General features: G+C 40.2%; 1 protein-coding gene across 1 annotated transcript in view; it reads left to right on the forward strand.

The window, feature by feature from the left end:
* The window catches only part of LOC124613418 (DNA polymerase eta), a 194202-nt gene that overhangs the window by 97741 nt on the left and 74047 nt on the right, over nucleotides 1-22414 (forward strand). Inside the window, exons 4-5 of the mRNA XM_047142120.1 lie at nucleotides 16846-17015; nucleotides 20525-20748. Coding sequence (XP_046998076.1) covers nucleotides 16846-17015; nucleotides 20525-20748 — 394 coding nt within the window. The remainder of the gene's footprint in view (nucleotides 1-16845; nucleotides 17016-20524; nucleotides 20749-22414) is intronic.

Below are 22414 nucleotides of genomic sequence, written 5' to 3' on the forward strand. Positions count from 1 at the left end.
CCACAGAACATTTTAATTTCCTCTGTCCTGAATATAGTTTGATGGCACTTATTACAAAATATTACACATTTGAATTTCACAGAGCGAAATACAGTGATGTGCAATAGAAAAATGCTGTGTGAAGAGGCGTGACACTGTACTTTGGCACACTTAAGACCAAATAGCCTGTCTTATATTTCCTCAAACACATATATTTTATGTATCAGACTCTTCAGAAAGAGGTGTGCTACAAAATGAACATATTTTTGAAAAGTGAGCTGTATTGGAAGGTGGGTGGTCTCCATGTGGGCCTTGTTTACATTTACTGATTTTGCTGTTTCTTCTTCATTTATTGCTCTCACGTCAAATGAAAACAAAACAGATTTCTATGGCCGGGAGCTATCAAGTGGATTAAAATACATTCATATAATTACAGAAGGCTAAAATATGTTATTAGTTTCAGATTTTGTTTTATTTCCACCTTTCTGACAGTCGAGCATTAATCGCCTTGCAGTTAGTTTGGTTGGTTTGCTAAAGAAATTTGGCTTTCATTAATTTTTTCTGCTGAGGCAGTCAATTTATTTGAAACAAAGCATTTAATTCCACACTATTGCCTAATTTCAACTGTTTGCTGCAATTTAAGTGCACGTTTTCATCTTCTAGCACATATAGCATTATGCCATGATAAAGAACCAAACATGAGATAATACAGTATTGGTACTCCAAGAAAATTTACATTCCAATCTGGACATACGAAAGTGCACTTTAAGCCGAATCTTGCATTTTAGTATAGTTCACAAAATTCCGATGCTCTTTGAGTATCCTCTAATGTCTTGTTTCTTTTATGACGTAATGTAAGATCTTTTCATGTTTTACCGTACAAATTTATGGGCTTCCTGCATCATCATAGCTGTGCAAACGCCGTGATGCCTGTTATCTGGTGCTCTCTGGCAACTGCTGAAACGAATCTATTTTTAACAGGTCATAGGAAAATATTGTGAATGGTTGTTGGAAAAGCGTTACTTTCAAAGTAAATTCTACGCCAGCGTGTAAAACCATAACCATTCAAAGTGCTGGTAAGTTGTACCGTTCCAAGGAAAAGTGTACTGTCACTTAACACAGAAAAAGTGTATTTTCATTCAGGAGAAAGTTTCTATCCGGTAATTATTTTGTCCTCATCCACGTATACACCGTGAGTGGCGACTGGGTGAGGGTAAGGAGGAGGCTGGGGCGGGGACGGGGTCAGATTGTAGGGTAGGGGTGGCGGACAATGCAGTGCTGCTGGGGAACGCACAGGAACGAGGTGGAGGGAGGGGAGGGCAGCTACGTGCAGTTGGGAAGTTAGACGGAAGGCAGGGGTGAGGTGGGAAGAGGGGGCGGGGGAAGATGACTGCTGTATAGTGTTGGAATGGGAACAGGGAGGCCGGACAGGTGAGGACAATGACTAACGAAGATTGAGGCCAGGAGGGTTATGGGAGCATAGGATATATTGCAGGGAAAGTTCCCACCTTCACAATTCAGAAAAGCTGGTGTTGGTGCGAAGGATCTATATGGCATAAGCTGTGAAGCAGTCATTGAAATGAAGGATGTCACGTTTGGCAGCATGCTCAGGAATTGTGTCGTCCACTTGTTTCGTGGCCACAATTTGTCGGTGGCTGTTCAAGTGGGCTGACAGCTTGTTGGTTGTCATGCCCACATAGACTGCTGCACAGTGGTTGCAGCTTAGCTTGTAGATCGCATAACCGGTTTCACAGGTATCCCCTCCCTTTGAAGGGACAGGTGATATTTGTGACCAGACTGGAGTAGGTGGTGATGGGAGGATGTATGGGACAGTTCTTGAATCTAGGTCTATTACAGGGGTATGAGCCATGATGTAAAGGGTTGGAAGCAGGGGTTGTGCAGGGATGGGCGAGTATATTGTGTAGGTTGGGTGGACGGCGCAATACCACTGTGGGAGGGATGGGAAGGACAGTGGGCAGGACATTTCTCATTTCAGGGCACGACAAGTGGGAGACTGGAAAGGTAAGGCACGGGAGATTTGTTTTTGTACAATGTTGAGAGGATAATTACGGTCTGTGAAGGCTTCAGTGAGACACTCGGTATATTTCGAGAGAGACCACTTGTTGCTGCAGATGCGACAACCACGGGTGGCTAGGTTGTAACTTGCCCTGCAATATATCCTATGTTCCCATAACCATCCTATCCTCAGCCTTCATTAGTCATTGTCCTCACCCATCCAGCCTCCCTGTTCCCATTCCAGCATTATACAGCCCTCATTCCTCCATCGCACCCAGTCTTTTTGGTTCTCTCCTTTTCTGCTACACTCCCCATCTCTCCCCTGCCCTCTGTCTAACCTCCTGACTGCACATAGCTGCCGTACCCTCTCTCCACCTTGTCCCTGCACACTCTCCAGCAGCACTGCTCTGTCCGCCACCCCTACCCTATTATCCCTCCCCCTTCCCACCCCAGTCTCCTCCTTAGCCCCACCCAGTACCAACTCTCATCATGCTGCTCGCAGTGTGGCCACAGTTGCCTGAGACAGCAGTCTTGTGTGTGTTAGTTGCATTTGTGTGTGTGTGTGTGTGTGTGTGTGTGTGTGTGTGTTTATTTTTGTCTGTCTGTCTTGCCTATTTTTGACGAAGGCCATATGAGCTGAAAGCTTTATTCGTGACGGGCTTTTTGTTGTGCCTATGTGTGACTCAGCATCTCCACTATATGGTGAGTGCAACTTTCCTTTTCATAATATTGTTTTGGGTTTTTCATTTACAGCAAGCTTCATTTCAATGTTTGCTATACTACATGTGTGTGTGTGTGGGGGGGGGGGGGGGGGGGGGGTGTAGTTTAATGTAGTGTAGGGTAGTGCAACAATGTCTGTGTTGTTTGATGATGATGATGACAGACGGGAGAGGGTGAAAGCCAGTGCTGGCTCTGCATCCTACTCCTCGTGAGTAGCACCAAGGGGGCTGCCAAGCTAACCATCGCCATCTGACAGACGGATCACCAACAGTGGTGTCATGTGCCCTCACTTCATGAGACCTTGTGCAGAGGTTCAGTATTCAAACCAAGACATTAGCGCAACGTCTGGTGATTAGGAACTCAACAACACCATGTCTCCTCCCCTTCATGGCCAGATTCTGGCAGTGAAAATTTTTCCACCTCCAGGTTTCGAAGCAGCTTACCCCCACATCGAACGCCACTGCTCAAGTGTGTCCATGGAGGTGTGTTTCTATCTGTGACTTGTCTTTCAATCTATTAGGAATTGATGAGTGTCAGAGAAACTCAGTTGTTGAGTTTTGTGGTAGCCACTTCAAATAGTCACATACAGTACCACAAAAATGGTATCCATTTTAAAGTTAAAAGGCATTGTATTGGACTCTTGAAATAAAATGGGACTCATTACTGTATGTAGTCAATTTTTTCATTGAGTTTTGGTCTGTTTATTACAAGCTGTCGCTTGAGGTCTCATGACTTGTCATTTCTGTTAGAAAAACTTACAAGTTTGAAGTGAGGCACATACTGTGTGTTCCCTTTGGAAGGATGGGGATTAACACACCTGAAAACTGGCGTATCAGATGGTAAGTTGACAGTACCACTGCTTTTCTGAATTGTCCTTGTTGTCAGTTCAATCAAGGTAATTAGTAGTTTATTACAAATAATTACCATATTATTTACTGATATGGTCCCACTGCTCACACATTGCCCAAACTGATCATACTCATCTTTAATGACCTCAGATATGTCAGTATCTTAGCCAATCATAGACTCTGCTGCACGTAAACCGTGCTGAATTATTTTCAGCCAACACTATTTCCACATTTTTCCAGTCTTCCTTCACTGTGGCATTTTACTGTATGAATGAATTCCATTTGTAATAATAATATCAATGTTATCAGGTGTTTTTTATATAGTCTGACTAGCTTAACGCACACTGCTTCTCTTATGTAGACTGTGTTGTCTGCAAAGATTTGTTTTTTCTTGATCAAATTTTTATATTCACAAATTGCAAAACCTTCTAAGCTTTCCACACTAATTAAGGCCATAGAAGCATGGACTTTTCCGAATGTACTTCAGACCAAAAAGCGATTCAAGTTGCTGGAGTTCAGAGCTTTTGCTCCCTATGCATTTTGCGTTCTTGTAGAGTTATTTACATAGAAAGTTTCATCCACCACTACATATTTCTTTATTTATAACCGGGAAGTGAAATACCAATTTTCATAGTTTAGCTTAAAAAATGATTGCATAATGAAATAATTTCATAAAAAATTTCATCCCAAATTTCATCTCATTACGGGTTGAATTTTCAAAAACACTGAAGCGCACTTTTTTTTTTATTTGTAACCAAGAAGTGAAAAACCAATTTTCGTAGCTGTAGCTTTAAAAATACTTTAGTGGTTCTTTAATAATAATTTATTTCCAAAAAAACTTCCACCCATATGCAGTCTACAAGTTTGTGTCATAGGCAGGCATCTTGATTTCTGCTTATTGCTTTTGGAATACTGCAGACCATAAACTATAGAAAGTACTGATCCTGGTAGCCTGAACTAAATTTTCATTGCCTCACTACACACAGGTGCCCAGAGAATGAAAATGTTGTATGAAGCCAAACAAAGGGAATATTTTTTAATTGTATTGATATAAAAGTCTACTCACCAAGTGGTGGCAGAACACACGCATAAAAGACGGTTGTAATTGGCAAGCTTTCAGAGCCGGTGACTCCTTCTTCAGGCAGAAGGGTTGAAGGGGAAGGAAGAGGGGTGAAGGAAAAGGACTGGAGAGATCTAGGAAAGTCACCCAGAACTGCAGGTCAGGGGAGACTTACTATACAGGATGAGAAGGAAAAACTCATTGTTGGGGACTGCTTCAGACGAGATTTGAAAACCTGAGAGCTTAATGTAGACAGAGTTTAATGTAAACAGAGTTTAGTGTAGACTGAAATGTGTAGCTAGAGGCAGGGTAATATGCAGACAGAGATTACTGCTTAAACATCATGCATGAGTTAACCCTTTGTTGCCTGACGGTACTTAAAAGTACCAGTAAGTTTTGACTCTCATTATTTTCTCGTGGTGCAGTTTTGTGATCTGAGAGCCCGTCGGTACGTAACAGTAACTCTGCTCTACTGTTTCATAGATGTTATTGTGCAATACATAGACCTCTCTGGCGGTCAGAGCTTGAAATTGTTTTTTGCGCGCTGCTGTGAAAACAGAAGATTGTATGTGCTTGTTTCAATGGTGTTACCTGAGTTTGTGTGCAATTTATTGAAACTTCCATTGAGTTTTCCATTGTACGTTCTTACCTTCTTTGTTTTTTTATAATAGTTTGAAGCATTACGTTACAAGTGAATGAGATAAAGTGGAAAATATAAGGCGGACTTATTAGTACCGTCAGGTTGTGCGAACACTTTATTGTAGCAACAATGCGTTACCTCTCACTAGTTGTTCTGTTCACTTTTTCTCACACAGAAACAATTAGAACAAACAGGAAAGGTTTTCCAGGGAATTTACCTAAAGAAAAATGCCTAAACCGTGGGGAATCAAATCACAGAGAGTCATCTTTAGACCTAACAGTATTTCAATGGAGGGAAAATAAAGTAGTGTATTTTGCGTCAAACTTCCATGGCACTGAACAGAGCGTAGTGACAAGAAAACAGAAAGATGGAACTAGTATGACTGTACCACGACCGGTTATTGTATGTGATTACAATAAACACATGGGTAGTGTGGATTATGCAGACAGATTACGTTCAACTTATGGTCTTGACAGGCGATCAAAGAAATGGTGGCACCGTCTCTTCTGGGGAGCAATAGAAATTGCTTCTGTCAATGCTTACGTCATTTTCAGTGATCTACATGGGGCACTGCCACTGCTGGAATTCTGGAGTGCTGTGGCACTAGGGCTAATGAATGAACAGCAAGTGCCAAATCTCAAAAAGAGAAACTCTGGTAAAGATGAAATAACTCCCCCAAAGAGAAGGAAGGATAACTTTTCTGTTCCGAAGAATGTACATCTTGGCAACCGAGAAAACCATTTTGCAGTGTTCAGTTGTAAAAGAGGATGATGTGAAATGTGTGCGAAAAATAAAATTCAGTCGAGACCACATTCACAATGTAGTACATGTAATGTGTATTTGTGCTCCAATGAGAAAAAGAACTGTTTCCTACAATTTCATGAGGTATCACTAACACGAAATATGTGATATGTATAGCTAAGTTACTATGTATTGTGAAGTTGCTCTAGAATAAATTTATGCGAAATTAAAAAAAAAATTCAGAAATATCATATCATATTTCTGTTAATTAATTTTCTAATGTAAAAATATTTAATGTTTATGTGGAATAAAGTACTAGTTATAAAAATTGGATCATTTTTCTGCGCATATTGTGATTCTGTCCACGGAGTCAGACGGTACTTCTGAGTACCAGGAGAGAAAAAAGTTGTGAAAAATAAGATAAAATTTTACAATAAATCCTACCGTCATTTGAGGCCACAATAGCATAAATTCTGCAAAGAAAATGTTAAAAAGTAAATTTTTTCTTATGTCAAGAAACAAAGGGTTAATAAGAGTTAAAAGCTAAGTGCATTGTATGTAACAAAGGTGGGAGTGGGGGTGAAAAATAGATGGGAAAGACAATGAAAGATGTAGAAAACTAAAACAGAGTGAAGCGAAGAGTAGTTACAGTGAAGAAATCCCTAGATGGAAGAAACTAACATAAATTAAGACCAGGTGGGCGGCGAGAACCAAGGACATGTTAGTGCTAGTTCCCACATGTAGAGTTCTCAGACACTGATGTCTGGGGGCAGAATCCAGATTGCATGTATGGTGAAACAGATACCGATGTCACAAATGTCAAGTTGTAGAGTGTTCTCCGCAGCAGGATATTGCGAGTTGTGAGTATACACCCTCTGCCTACGCCCATTCATCCTAATTGATAATTTGGTGGTAGTCATGCCAATGTAGAAGGCCGAACAGTGTTTACATAACAGCTGGTATACAACATGTCGTTTCGCGGGTGGCTCTCCCTTTGATAGTACATGTTTTGCCAGTTACAGGACTGTTAAAGGTGGTGGTAGGCTCAAAGGGAGAGCCACCTGCAAAATGACACGTCATGTACCAGCTGTTACGTAAACAAAGTTCGACCTTCTTACATCGGCATGACTACCACCAAATTATCAGTCAGGATGAATGGGCATAGGCAGAGGATGTATACTTGCAACTCGCAATATCCTGTTGCAGAGCATGCTCTACAACATGACATTTGTGACCTTGGCACCTGTTTCACCACATATGCCATCTGGTTTCTTCCACCAGACACCAGTTTCTCAGAACTCCGCACATGGGAACTACCACTGGGTCAATCCATATGAAGTGGTCCAGTGATGATTGCTTGACCATTTTTTAATATTTTAATTTTTTTTATATGTGACTGCCCTATATTTGAGAAGTTCAAAACAGTTTTTTAAAATAATTTATCTTGCACCTTTACTGAATGGTGGCCATTTTTATTTGTAGGCGTGCGATGATTTTTCAGTCTGGAGACATTAGCGAAAATTTGTATATCTCTGCACTGGGTTAAGTTAAAACATTGCAATTGACATGAATGTTTTTAGAAAAGTGTCCTCTACAACATTGTCTATTACACAAAATACCCCTAAATTCAAAAATAACCAGTCAAAATGACTTACAAAGTTTGGTATCCAAATTTTCAAAAATCCACTTTTTAGGCCCAAAAATAACAAACAAGGAGGGATTTATGACAGTCTATTTTTTCCTATAGTTAGATATCATACACTACTAGCCTCATATAGAGCAAGAACACTTACAAATGTTTCCTTAATTTTTTATGAATTTTTGAAATTTGAAAATTTTCGTTTTTGGAACAGTTTGGGGTTAGTTATCTCAGGTGGGACTGAATATAAAAATATGATTTTTGCACAGTTTTTACACCTATATGATAGCAACATACTGTAAAAATTTCAACATTGATATCAGACTGTGAACAAAGATACGAATTTTTGAAAATGAGGAGATAATTCACATTACTGTACAACCGACCTTATGGCTGTTGCCTATTTAAATGGTTTATTGTTTCATTGTAATAAAATTTAATTGTGACATATATTTAGTTAACATCCAATATTCATTTAGTTTATTTATTTTTAATAATGCAATATTAAACAATAGGAGCTTTCGCTTTTGTTCTATGGTGATAAAAATGCCCATTTACGTTTAGGTTTATTGTCAATAAAGAAGTACATTATTGCTGGGTGCGGCATTGTTGTAGTCAGTCTGTTCTGAAACCTCTGTTAAGAGTGGATTTACATACTTCATCGAGAGTGTAGAATGTGTTATGTGCTTTGTTCTGTGTGTAATTTGTAATTAATTTCAAGAGATTAACTGGAATGCAATAACATGGATGAACAGTGATCTGTTGGACAGATAGCAAGTAAAGTGTGTCACAGAATAGTTTACAGTTCAGTTTAAAAAAAAACTTGTAAACTGTTAGTGACTTTGATGAAGTTAGAAAAACTTTTTTTTTTTTTTTAAATTTCGAGTAAGTTCTTCTGTAATCTCAGTGTGTGAGTATCTTGAGAAGAAATATATTCAAAGTACAACCACATTTTTGGAATAAAGAGCTGTGATCCACTTAAAGTTCATAAAAAGCCTATTACTAAAGGTTTGAGGGAAATAAAACTTGAACATTTGTCCTTGCTATGTGGAGTGAAACAGCTTCCCAAGTGAAACGTAATGTTATTCCTGGAAATTCTCTGTGCCCAAATTGTTACTCAATAATATTTGTTGTTAATCCAGAACCAGAATGATGTAACCTTGTTAATAACATTTATATTCCTAATGAGGGAGCTATTAGCATATTGGATTTTGCTTGTTCTAAGCTATATGTATCATCTCGTGCTTCGCAAATAATAAAATTAAGTTGCAGAAAAAGAAAGCAGCTATTGAAAGTAAGGTACAACAAATTTTGTACAAAATTAGAAAAGACTTGGAATCATGCTTTAATAATACAAATACCAACATTATTTCTTAAGAAGAAGAAAACCTACCACCAGCGTCATATGACACTGAATATTTGAACTTAATAGAGAAAGTAAAAATTAAGTGTTCAGTGACATCTAAAGAGAAAAAAGTTAAATTTTAAGTTTGCTGCCTGACTCAAGGTCAAGAGAAAAAATAGTTCATGAATTCACCATTTCTCATCGTCTGGTTAAACTAACCCAAAAATTAGTGAAAGAGCAAGGCATTCTTCCAGTTTTAGGAAAGAAGAAAGGAGTAGATATAAGTGAAGAAACAATTAAAAAGATCCAGCAGTTTTTTGAAGATGATGAAAACAGTAGAATGTGACCAGATTGCAAAGATAGCAAAAGAGTTGTTATAAATGGAGTTAAAGTAACAAAGCATAAATGACTAGTGCTGTAAAATTTAAGTGAACTTTATGCAACTTTCAAAAATTCTCATCCTGAATGCAAAATTGGAAGGTCAAAATTTTGTGACCTCCGCCCTAAGTGGTGTATTTTGGTTGGATCCTCAGGGACACACTCTGTATGTGTTTGTTTATATCATCAAAATGTCAAACTGATGATTGCAGGTGCAAAACTCACTGATCTTAACTACAAAGAGTTACTAGATTTAATGGTCTGTGACACTAACAGTTATGACTGCATGATGAGTTTGTGTAATAAATGCCCTAGTAAGGAAACTGCTATTGAATTGTTTCACGAATATGATGAGGAAATGCCAGACAGTATTACCTTCAAACAGTGGGTCACAACTGACAGGGCAGAAATGATAATAGTGGTTAAATCTCAGGAAGAGTACTTGGAATCTTTAATTGATAACTTAAACTCGAGTCACCACTATGTTTCTAAAATCCAAAGTAAGTTTTTGAAGGACAAAAAAGCACAACTTCTTGAAACTGAATGCAGAATGCTAGCTGATTTTGCTGAAAATTTTACATTTGTGATTCAGGATGCAAAACAAGGGTACCACTGGGTCAACAACCAGGCATCAGTGCAATCATTTATTCTCTACTTTAAAAATGAGAAAGATGAAGTTTGTAGTTCTTCAGTTTGCATTCTAAGTGCAACTACTTGGAGCACAACACTTTGGCTGTACATGTGTTTCAAAAGTATGTAATAAATTAAATCAAAGAAAGTTTTCCCAAGGTTGAGAAGCTGATATGCTTTTCAGATGGAAGTGGTAGTCACTATAAGAACAAAAAGAATTTTTCAAATCTATGCAACTACAAAGTAGACTTTGGGTTGGAGGCTGAATGGCACTTTTTTGCATCTTGCCACGGTAAAGATGCATGTGATTGTTGTGACAGTGCCACGAGATTTAAAAGTGCCGCTACGTCAGTACGCGAACACGGCGATAGAGGCGCTCCGCAGCTCGGCCGAGTGCGGGAGCGCCACCTGGCTATGAATGGCACCGGCCGCATGTCACGGCACGGTAGTCAAATGACAGATACGGAGTTAGTAGCATGTAACCTGCTATTGTTTCTACTTTTGTATATCCATGCAATTTATTAGTGATTAAAGGTTATAACACTTGTTGGCGACGAGGATCGGATATTTTTTTTCCTGTGTTGTGGGATTGTGTGTTCGTGTCGGGGCAGACATGGAACAGCTTCTGCAAGCGCTCATTGAACAACATACACAGCTGACGGCTGCTATTCAGGCGTTGTCGGCGTCGCTTACTCATCGTCTGTCTTCCTCTTCTCCGCCTCCGTTCCCTCCTTACGACGAGGACGCTGAAGAGCTTTCGGCGTTGTCGACGCTCCTATGTGTAAGTCGTTATTTCTATCTTGGATTTCCCCACGGATCTATCAGCTGCTATCTCAGTTAGCCCCTCTGCGGGAACCTGCCTCTCTGTCCTTCCAGGAAATGTGTGACTTATTGTCTAACTATTGCCGAAAAAACACCCACGTCGTGGCCGCCCGCGTGGCGTTCTACCGGTGTCGCAAACAGCCCCATCAATCTTACTGGGCTTGAGCGGCGGAACTACACGGTCTGAGTAGGAAATGTCAGTTTGTCACGGACACTCATCATGAGTCTTATGCTGATTCAATGGTTCAGGACGCTATTCTACGGCTTGCTCCTGATAAAGAAGTTCGGCAATGTGCCTTACAACTGCCAAACCCGTCGTCGTCAGAAGTTCTCAGCATCGCTCAATCTTTTGAAGTGTCTTACGCTGCTGGTGCGCAAATAGACGCGTGGTGTGATGTAGGTGCCGTATAGGCCACTTTCGACGCGGACAGTTTGCCTGTTTCACAGGGGAATGACGATGTGGCGGCGGTTCACTCGCGTCAACAACGTCGCGTTGGGCCGCCACGCTCGCAGCGAAAACAGCAACCACAGAAGCAGGTTTGTTCCGCACTTCCTTCTTGTCCACGTTGTTTCGTACAGCATGACAGGGCCGCGTGTCCAAAACGTTGGGCCACGTGTAATTCATGTAGGAAAAAAGGCCACATTGCTTCTGTGTGTCAGTCCCCTAAAGTTCCTGGCGACGAGGACGAGGCATCGGACATGGATGTTAACTGTGTGCTTTCTCAAACAAATAAGTTGTTTGTTATTGTTCGTGTTCTGGATAAAGACATCCGCATGCAAGTGGACACTGGCTCTGCAGTAACTCTCATTAATTCTTGCACGTATTTGGAGTTGGGCTCCCCTCCCTTGTCTCCAGTTACACGAAATCTACAAACTTATAATAAGCAGAAAATTCCTATTGTTGGCCAGTTTGATGCTTCCACTGCCTACAAGTCTGCTGTTAGGCCCCTCACGTTTTATGTGGTGGATCATGCGGGCACTGAAAACCTGTTGGGTTATGATGCTTTCCAGTTATTCGGGTTCTCCATTGATGATGATGTGCACCTCATATCTGAGGATATTCCGTATCAACAGCTGGATGGATTGTGTTCTGAATTCTCGTCCGTGTTCTGTGCTGGTCTGGGTTGTGCCAAGGATTTTGAAGCCCACATTACTCTTAAACCTACAGCTCGGCCTAAGTTTTTCCGGGCATGCCCTATTCCGATGGTGTTGCGTGCACCTGTCAAAGCTGAGATAGACAGGTTAACAGCTTCGGGGATTCTCCTTCCTGTTACCTCCAGCGAATGGGCATCGCCAGTCGTGGTGGTTTCCAAACCAAACGGGAGTCTGTGATTGTGTGGTGATTTTAAAGCCACTGTCAATGCTCAGAGCCTCATTGACACTTATCCTCTTCCCCGTCCTGAGGAGTTATTTACCAAGCTCGCTGGGGGCCAGTTCTTTTCCAAACTTGACTTATCGGAGGCATACCATCAGTTGCCGTTGGATGCGTCTTCCAAGGAATTTCTCGTCATCAACACTCCTTGTGGGTTTATCAGTACCAGCGGTTGCCATTTGGCATCGCTAGCGTGCCGGCCATTTTTCAGCGGTTTTTGGAACAGCTCACGGCTTCCGTTCCTGGCTGCATCAACTACCTGGATGACATTGTTGTCACGGGGGCCTCCACTGAGGAGCACCTTAGCAATTTGCGTTCACTGTTTCGGGTTCTGCATTCGGCTGGGTTGAAGTGCAATCTGGACAAGTCACAGTTCTTCCAACCCTCCATTGTGTATCTTGGTTTCCACTTGTCCCGTGAGGGTATACGTCCTCTACGACAGCACGTTGCGGCCATTACCGCTCTACCCCGGCCGTCTACGGTCAAAGAACTTCAGGCGTTTCTAGGCAAGATTGCTTATTGTCACAAATTCATTCCATCCGCGGCGGCGGTAGCTCATCCTCTGCATCCGCTGTTACGCAAAAACGTTCCTTTCTGTTGGTCCGAAGAGAGTGAGCAGGCTTTTGTCCGCCTGAAGGCACATTTGCAGTCAGCGCCTTGTCTTGCCACATTCCATTCGGGTCAGCACTTGGTTCTGGCGACTGACGCGTGACAGTATGGCCTAGGGGCTGTTCTCGCCCATCGGTATGAGGATGGGTCGGAACGACCCATCGCCTACGCTTCCAAGACCCTCAACGATGCCCAACGGCGTTACTCTCAAATCGAAAAGGAGGCGCTCGCCATCATGTATGCTCTAAAAAAGTTCAGCGTTTTTTTGTATGGTTCTAAGTTTCACCTCATCACCGACCACAAGCCGCTGGTCTCTCTGTTCAGCCCCTCGGCATTGCTTCCGGATAAGGCAGCTCACCGCCTGCAACGTTGGGCCTTATACTTGTCTCGTTTTGACTATGAGATCCACTATCGCTCCACAGCCCAGCACGCCAACGCTGACGCATTGTCGCGTTTGCCGATGGGCCCCAACTCGGTTTTCGATCGAGATGAAGTACTCTGTTTCCACATTGATGAGGAAGAACGTCGTGCGGTCGAGGGTTTTCCACTTACAGGTTCGCAGATCGCATCGGCTACTGCGCGGGACTCGGTCCTGCGTCAGGTGATCGGTTTTGTTCAACGGGGTTGGCCAGACAGGACCAAGGGCCGGGCATCGGATCCCCTTCGCAACTACCATACCTTACGCCTTCGTCTGCCTGTTGGTGAGGGTGTTGTTTTCTGGCCACGGATGGCGCATCTCCACGGGTCGTGGTGCCAGCCTCTCTTCGCAAAGATGTTCTCAAACTATTCCATGAAGGCCATTGGGGGATTTCTCTGACTAAGTCCCTGGCCCGCAGGCACATTTATTGGCCCGGTATTGATTCGGACATCGCCCACATGGTTGCTGCGTGTGGTCAGTGTGCTCAACAACTGGCTGCACCCCGTACAATGCCCTCTCCGTGGCCTGATCCGGCGCAGCCGTGCGAACGGGTGCACGCTGACTTTGCCGGCCCCTTCCTCGGCACTTATTGGCTACTGTTGATTGACGCCTTCTCGAAGTTTCCATTTGTTGTTCGATGTCCGTCGCCCACCACTGCGGCGACGACGCTGGCTTTGTCCAAAATCTTTGCGCTAGAAGGTCTTCCATCCACGATTGTCACGGACAATGGCCCTCAGTTCTCTTCGCAGGCCTTCTGTGATTTTTGTACTGGACAAGGGATTCATCATGTTACAGCACCGCCCTTCCATCAGCAATAGAATGGGGAGGTCGAGCGCCTTGTCCGCACTTTCAAAAGTCAGATGAAAAAATTCCTTAGTGATTTTTCCACAGATGATGCTCTGTTGCAATTTCTGAGTTCTTATCGCTTCACGCCTCTGGGTGATTGCAGCCCTGCTGAACTCTTGCATGGCCGCCAACCGCGCACTCTATTGCACCTGCTTCACCCTGTCAGGCCTTGTACTGTGTCCCCTCGTGCGGGAAAATACTCGGTGGGCGCCGACGTGTGGGCACGAGGGTATGGATCTCGCCCTAAATGGATTCCAGTTGTGGTCCAGGCTCTTCGCGGCCGTCGGCTTTGTGAAATACGTACGGACGATGGCATGGTTGTTCGCCATTACGACCAGATGCGCCCACGAGTGGTGGCCACGCTGGTGCCACCGCCCCTTCTTTCGCCTCCACCAGCCCGAGAAGCCAGTCCTGTCGCTGCTGCTGATCTTCCGTGCGTGTTGCTGCAGCCGACGTTGCTCCCTCTTCCGAGTACGCCGGAACCGGCCCCAATTGCGATGCCGCCTTCTCCAGGACCCATCTCGCTGGAGCACACTCCCAGGTCAACGACACCTATGGATGCTGCTCCGGAGTTTTCACCCATCATCTCGTCCAGGAGGCACGTTCCACGCGCAAGCTTGCATCCTGGACATTTTCGACCATACTCTCGTGTTTCTCCGCGGATCTTCTCGGGGCGTCCCAAGAGGCCATGGATGTCTCCGCACTGTCCGTGTCTCCAAGGAAGTGAGTGTTTTTTTTCCAAAGGGGGAAAAGTGTTGTGACAGTGCCACGAGATTTAAAAGTGCCGCTACGTCAGTACGCGAACGTGACGATAGAGGCAATCCGCAGCTCGGCCAAGCGCAGGAGCGCCACCTGGCTATGAACGGCGCCGGCCGCATGTTACGGCACGGCAGTCAAAAGACAGATACGGAGTTAGTAGCATGTAACCCGCTATTGTTTCTACTTTGGTATATCCATGCAATTTATTAGTGATTAAAGGTTATAACAGTGATGGAGTAGGAGGTACAACAAAATGTGAAGTAAGTAAAGCCAGCATACAAAGACCAACCATAGACTAAATTTTCACTGTACAGGACATGCATGTCTTTTGTAAGGATAATATTAAAGGCATTACCTATTTTCTGAACAAGAAAGAAGAAGTGGTTCTGCATATGAAAACACCACTTCAAACCAGATTTGAAAACTGTATAGCAATAAAAGGAACAAGGCATTTCCACAAATTCCTTGTCATAGCAGAAAACTTAGTTTGATGCTATGTAATATCATAAACGGAAATTTATGAGGATCACTGTGTCAGTAAAATTACATCTCTGTCTTTAATGTTGAATGACATAGTAGCGTGTGTGTGTGATGGACAGTGGTGGCTTCCAGAGGTTGAAAGAATAAGTTTGGAAAACAATGATGTTTTTGTGCATTTTTACCACCTTGCTGGGCCAAGAATATCATTCACGAAATCTACTTGTGACAAAGTTTGGATACCAATGAAAAATGTTTTAAGGAAACTTTTAAGTGCTTGAATTTACCACAGCAACTGGGAGGTCTTATTCCTTTCTTAACATTCACCACTAGGTTTAGCACCAGTCACATCTTGAAGGATATTAATTGAAAATATTTACTTTAAGTATGTTAAAATAACATAAATGTTAATTTCAGTTATGTTTTCACTTTTTGTATATAATTCAGTACCTTACTTCAATCATAATTGATTATATCCTGCCAATATCACACATGAATAGGGAACAGCCAGAAGATTAGTTGTAGAGTAATGTGAATTATCTCCTCATTTTCAAAAATTCATGTCTTTGTCCACAGTCAGATATCAATGTTGAAATTTTTACAGTATGTTGCTATCATATAGGTGTACAAACTGTGCAAAAATCATGTTTTTATATTCAGTCCCACCTAAGATAACTAACCCGAAACTTTAAAAAAATGAAAATTTTCAAATTTCAAAAAGTCATAAAAAATTAAGAAAACATTTTTAAGTGTTCTTGCTCTATATGAGGCTAGCAGTGTAAGATATTTAACTATAGGAAAAAAATAGACTCTTTTAAATCACTCCTTGTTTGTTATTTTTGGGCCTAAAAAGTGGATTTTTGAAAATTTGGGTACCAAACTTAGGAGGTCATTTTGACTGGTTATTTTTGAATAGACAATGTTGTAGAGGACACTTTTCTAAAAACAATTATGTCAATTGCAATGTTGTAACTTGACCCATTGCAGAGATATCCATATTTTTGGGTGACTTTCCCGAAATCTACTCCTTTTCCCAGACCTCTACAGACCATTTCCTTTCCCCTCTTCTTTCCCCTTCAGCCCTTCTGCCTGAAGAAGGAGCCACTGGCTCCAAAAGCTTGCCAGTTAAACCTTCTTTTGTGTATGTGTTCTGGTGCCGCTTGGTGAGTAGATTTTTTATCTATCCAATTAAATAATTTTGTCAGTAATTGATTGTTTTTGTTCAAATAAAGGGAACAGCTGTTTCTCAAATGGAATGAAAAACATCATGTTCACTTAACTGAATCAGAAATAAATTACCATTTACCAGATAGAAAAATCATCATTAATTGAGAAGTATAACAAATTTAGTGATTACTGTTGTAGATGTTCAGGAACTTAGGCAGACATGATAAATGAAACTGTTTATATTATACATTCTTTCTTATCATTTATCATTAATAGAAAAACTGGCAGTTTAGGGACAGATCAGTAGTGCTGTTATTATTTCATTGTGCTTTTGTAGTATCCAAGTCATACTTTTATATTACAATGTATTGTGTTTCAGATAATAGAGTTGATGGTTTATCAACATGGTTATCCAGCTTTGATGAAACAGAACTTGGTGAGCCTGCTGAAGAAAGACTTGCAGTTGGTGGTGTCATTGTTGAAGAAATGAGAGCCGCTGTTTTTGAACAGACTGGATTCAGATGCTCTGCAGGCATTGCCCATAACAAAGTAATTATTGCAGTTGTTTATGGTGTAGGGAACATTAGAGCACCTAGTTTATGAATGTGTGAAAATAAGAAAAAATATCGTACCTCCAATATTTCAGTCAGTCATACCCATCCTCTACATTGAATTGGTGTTTCAAACAATAATTACTCTTTGACTCTTTATGTGGGACCAAATATACATCAGAGTTACCAGTAACATTCTAGAGATGCTATTTTCCCCATTACTACTACCGAAAATTCATTGGTTTCGTTTCTCAGATACCATTTGATACACTTGTGCCAAAAAATAAAGTTAGTTTCTTTCTAAATCAAGAGAGTTAAGGAGAGCTGTTTGCATTGCGTAAAATTTTGTATAGTATATGATGAATCATTTTTATGCATAGACTAGCAACCCACCCTGACTTTGACAGGAAGCACTAGAATCTGTGGTCAGTCAACTTATCTGACTTAGCGGTAATAAATTATATACACAAACCTTCCTCACGAATGAGTATGTCAGTTAGTGAAAACCATATCAAAAGCCTTATATTAATTCCTCCAGATATAGACAGAAAAATTGACGGGGGACTTTTCATCATAGTTCAGCCAGTTTGCTCAAAATATTTATAAGTTTTATACACAAACCCTTGTGAGTCTGTTGTTCTATTAGTGAAAAATGCATTATAATCCCTACAGTAGTTTCTGAGATCAGCTTTCACATACAGGCAGAAAATTGTTGTGGAGGACTTCAATTTATAACATTTAATAATAGATTTGTATAGATGAGTTTCTGTATTAAATTCAGTATGTTTTTCTATCATGTTTGTAATTACAAACACATTGTCTGTCCGTGAACGACTGAGCTAAATCCATTTTGTTCTTCAAAAATAGGATCTCTGATATTCTGCATACCTTGATGGCCTTTATCAACCTTGAGAAGGCTTTTGACCGTATGAACCATGATAGCCTATGGAAGATTATGTCTGAATGTGGATATCCTTATCACTTAACAGAGGTAGTGAAAAGTCTTTACAAAAATAAACAAATTGTAATAAGTGCAGGTAGAAACCGATTAGAAGAAATAATTATTAATCTGTATTTTAGACAAGGGTGCAGACTGTCACCTGCTCTTCTTAATATTTACATTGACTTCATTCTTCATAAATGGGAATGTAAAGTAAAGAAAGGAGTTAAGGTAATGATGAGAAATTCCAGAATGTACTTTTGTTTACAGATGATGTTGTTGTTATTCAAAAGAATTAAGACCCCCTCCAAAGCTAAGCACACAGCTGAATTAAATATGCAAAAAGTACAGCTTAACAATTTCTAGTAATAAAGCGAAAATCATGGCATTTTGAGGAAAATATGCAGTCAGATTGAAAGTTGTTTTGGATAATTCAGTTTTAGAACAAGTCTCCCAGATCTCTTATTTAGTCTATGCTATAAGCTTTGAGTTTGACTCTACTATTGAAGATAAAATACAAAAATTCAAAGCTGTCTGTGGTACAGTAGCAGAACTTTGGGCCTTATAGTCCATTAATAGACCATCATGAAATTCCATAAAGTTATGGCATTTCCTTTGTTATCCTATGGAAGTGAAAGACGAGTTACCACAAAAAAAGAATAAAAAAGAAAACAAGGGAATACAATCCAAACAGCAGAGATAAGATTGCTAAGGAAGACGAAGGGCTGTGCAAGGAGAGACATAATTATAAATGAAGATATTAGAACATAATTAAACGTTTCCAACATGAATTTTAAAAAATTCAGAAATATCATGAAGATTGTAGACAACATCTCATGAGAGTGCCAGAGCTCACAATTTCTCAGAAGATCCTAAACTACAAGAGGTATCAGAAGACCTCAAGAAAGGTGGGAATGATTTTGTTTGTTTGTAAGTTCAGAACAGGCAACGGCCTAATCCTTGAAAGGGAGATGAAGATGACGACGTCGATGATGATGATGATGATGATGGTTTTTATAGATTATTGTAATGCTTTTCTGCTGTCTGGAGTTGTGGGGGCTGCTTACTTTACCGCTTTTACTATCAAATACTGCCTTCCCTGTAACTGACCAGCTCGTAGCTTGCGTCATTGCCACAAAGCATCACTCCAGATGCCAGTTAAATATGGAACAGATAGCACTAGATATATTACACACCCATCATAACTGTAATTGTGAATTATGTACACAAGCTTTCCATGTGAATCAGTCTGTTTATTAGTGAAAACCATATTAAAATCGCTGCAGTAGTTTCTAAGATTCGCTTTCACATTGAGACAGAAAAATGCAGTGGGGGACATCAGTTTGTAATATGTGTAAATTAAAAATTTCTGTCTTTGATATCATCATTATTTCCCTGTACTGAATCATTTGGGAAGAAAACATAAATAAAACATAATTCTTAGTTTACTTTTTATTTCTAATTATCAAAATTTTCTTTCTCCAACAGTTGTATTATACATAATGATAAGCTGAGAATCCATAATCAAGTCTTAATCTTACTGAAATCTTACTAGTACTTTGCTTAGGTACTGACATTGCAAATTACATTGATCCATTAGTGCTCATCTTGCCTCCCAAGTGCCTGGGTACTCTGTTGATTAGGGCAGAATAAGATTACTTAGTGCTGCTTATAGTCGGGACACATCCTCATGTTAGTTTAAGGTCATTTTTGAACCTATTATGAAGATTTTATAAAGTTAATTATTTAAAAATATTTGAATGTGTAGCTAAAAGTACAGTTACCATAAATATTACAGCTACATTTTTCTGCAAATAACACACAAATTAACACATGCAGACATTCTTTCTTTTTTTCTTTGAAGATCTTCTGAATTGATAGTGACTGAAAATCTTTATACCGTCTTTTTGTATTGTACATCTGTTTTCGATGGGTGTATATCTGTTAATATAAATGAGTGCAACCCGGCCGGTGTGGCCCAGCAGTTCTAGACGCTTCAGTCTGGAACCGCGTGACCGCTACGGTCGCAGATTCGAATCCTGCCTCGGGCATGGATGTGTGTGATGTCCTTAGGTTAGTTAGGTTTAAGTAGTTCTGAGTTTTAGGGGGCTGATGACCTCAGATGTTAAGTCCCATAGTGCTCAGAGCCATTTTTAAATGAGTGCAGGTAAACATGTGAAAAATATAGCTATAAATATGAGCCATGTGTGTCATCACTGTAATTTCAGCCTTAAACTTTCAAATGTTTTAAGTATATTTGAAATAGATGTGAAAAAGATTAACTTGAGAATACTTTTGGAACAGACCAGAGGTGACGAGAAACTAATGTAAGATTATACTGTGCCTGTAAAAATCATCTGCAGTTTATTCACCACTGAACTTTAAGCCACAGTCACAGTTTAATTATTCCTATTGTGGATAACATTAAACGAATGTAGTCTTGGTAACTAGTTCTCCATGTGCTTATGGTTGTTTTATCAAATAAGACAACTTTGATCATGGGTTATAAGTATTTTGCAAATAATTGCTTTTGTATGATGTGTTTTGATGTAATGAAATTGTTTCAGATACTTGCAAAATTAGCATGTGGGCTTCACAAACCCAATCGTCAAACAATTTTACCACAGTCTCAAGTACCAGTCTTGTATCAGACCTTACCAATCAAGAAAGTTCGAAGCTTGGGTGGAAAGTTTGGCGATTATGTAGCTACAGTTTTAGGGTGCACTGTTATGAGTGATCTTGCAAAGTTCTCTCTTTCGAAGCTTCAAGAAAAGTTTGATGAGAAGCAGGGGTGAGATGTCCTTCCTTATTGTCATCATTATTATTATAAATTATTACTGCTACAATAACAACAACTACTACTACTACTACTACTACTACTACTACTACTATTTATTGCCTATGTGTGTATTGTTCATAACACTGTGATGTAAACAAGCTAGTGAAGTGAAATTTACCAAAAATGGAAAGCAAGATACGAATCATTCAGGTAACTTATGGACTGCAGCCAGGTGATGTCATCAATGACCTCTGATATTTTGACAGGAGCACACCCTACCATTTTCAAGGCATAACTGCAGCAAGTAAGTGCTGTGCAATGTCTTCTGGATTACAACAGCACTGTCGATGAACAACCTCACAGAGCTTCCAACCTTATGCACTAGATCATTTATGTGTATTGTAAACAGTAGCAGTTGCATGACACCACATTGAATGCAATTAGTAAACAAACTCTTCTCCAGTGAGCCTCATTACAGCTTGAATTCCATTGATAGCCAAGTATACATGTGTCTTTGTGATGTTGAATGACTGGTAGAGGATTTAATGTAGCTGAGAAAGCAGCAACTTTTGTCAAAGTGACATATTTTTTCTAATTTGCTAGTTTATATTTAGCTGGAAGAAACACAAATAGTATTAAGTCATATGGGGAGAGATTGTTGTTAATTTTTTGTATGTTGCTCATATTTTTTAATGTGTACCTTGGCTTGTTCCACATCTCTAAAAAATACTCCTTTTGATGGGATCTAGGGAACATGATGAATGAATGACTGTATGCAGGAGTTGAGATAAAAGTGAGCAGCATCCTCTGTTGTTTGTTATCCGGTATTACACTGGACAAAAGTGTGTGATGATTATCTGGGAAACCATTCACTCTCATAGGGAATTCCATCTGGTCTGGATGCTGTGTACTGTAAATAGTAGCCACCACATCAAGGAAATCATAGGACTTGTTGTTGAATTGTTGTTACACAGCGTCCTGGAGCTTTATTCCAAAAACAAATGCTCATTCACGTACTCCAGTCTTCTTGTCTACACAAGAAATACAACTTCATTTCTGACTTACCCATACTTTCTTAAATAAAAGAGCCTAGATTTAGGTAGCTGATATTGGAATAATTGTGTAACTGAGAAACATGTGGAGTCCAGTGAAGGGGGTGTGGTATTATGCATACGTTCTAGAATCTCATTTCAGGAATGGAATTCACTCAGAAAAAAATGTTTGGCAAAGTCTGTTATCCTAAAATGAGCAAAAAAGAAGAAAAAGTACATTTTTGGCTAAGTGTTTCATTGACAGACAGATATTATCTAGTTATCTTGAATAGCTATACTTTCAGATAAATATATTTGATATCTCATACATCAGTTACACAATCGAAACCTGTTTAATTAAATTTCATTATTTGAGAGGCTCCGAAACATGTGGCAATGTGTTGAATATTGATATGTTTAATCTCTGCTTTGTATCAGCACAAGTTTTGTGTGAACAAAATTTGATTTTAAATGCAAACATTTTAGATTAGGCTTGTCCATGACCATTACGAATATGAATTGAAAATACAAGTTGCTGTAACTAGACACATTAGACCAACTACAGTATTCTCCATGATGCAATTCAGTGGATTATTTCTCCATCATCAGGTGAATTTATGTCAGTTAATAAGGCTAACTTTTGAGTA

Source organism: Schistocerca americana, chromosome 4 (assembly GCF_021461395.2).
Source record: "Schistocerca americana isolate TAMUIC-IGC-003095 chromosome 4, iqSchAmer2.1, whole genome shotgun sequence".
Classification (NCBI taxonomy): domain Eukaryota; kingdom Metazoa; phylum Arthropoda; class Insecta; order Orthoptera; family Acrididae; genus Schistocerca; species Schistocerca americana.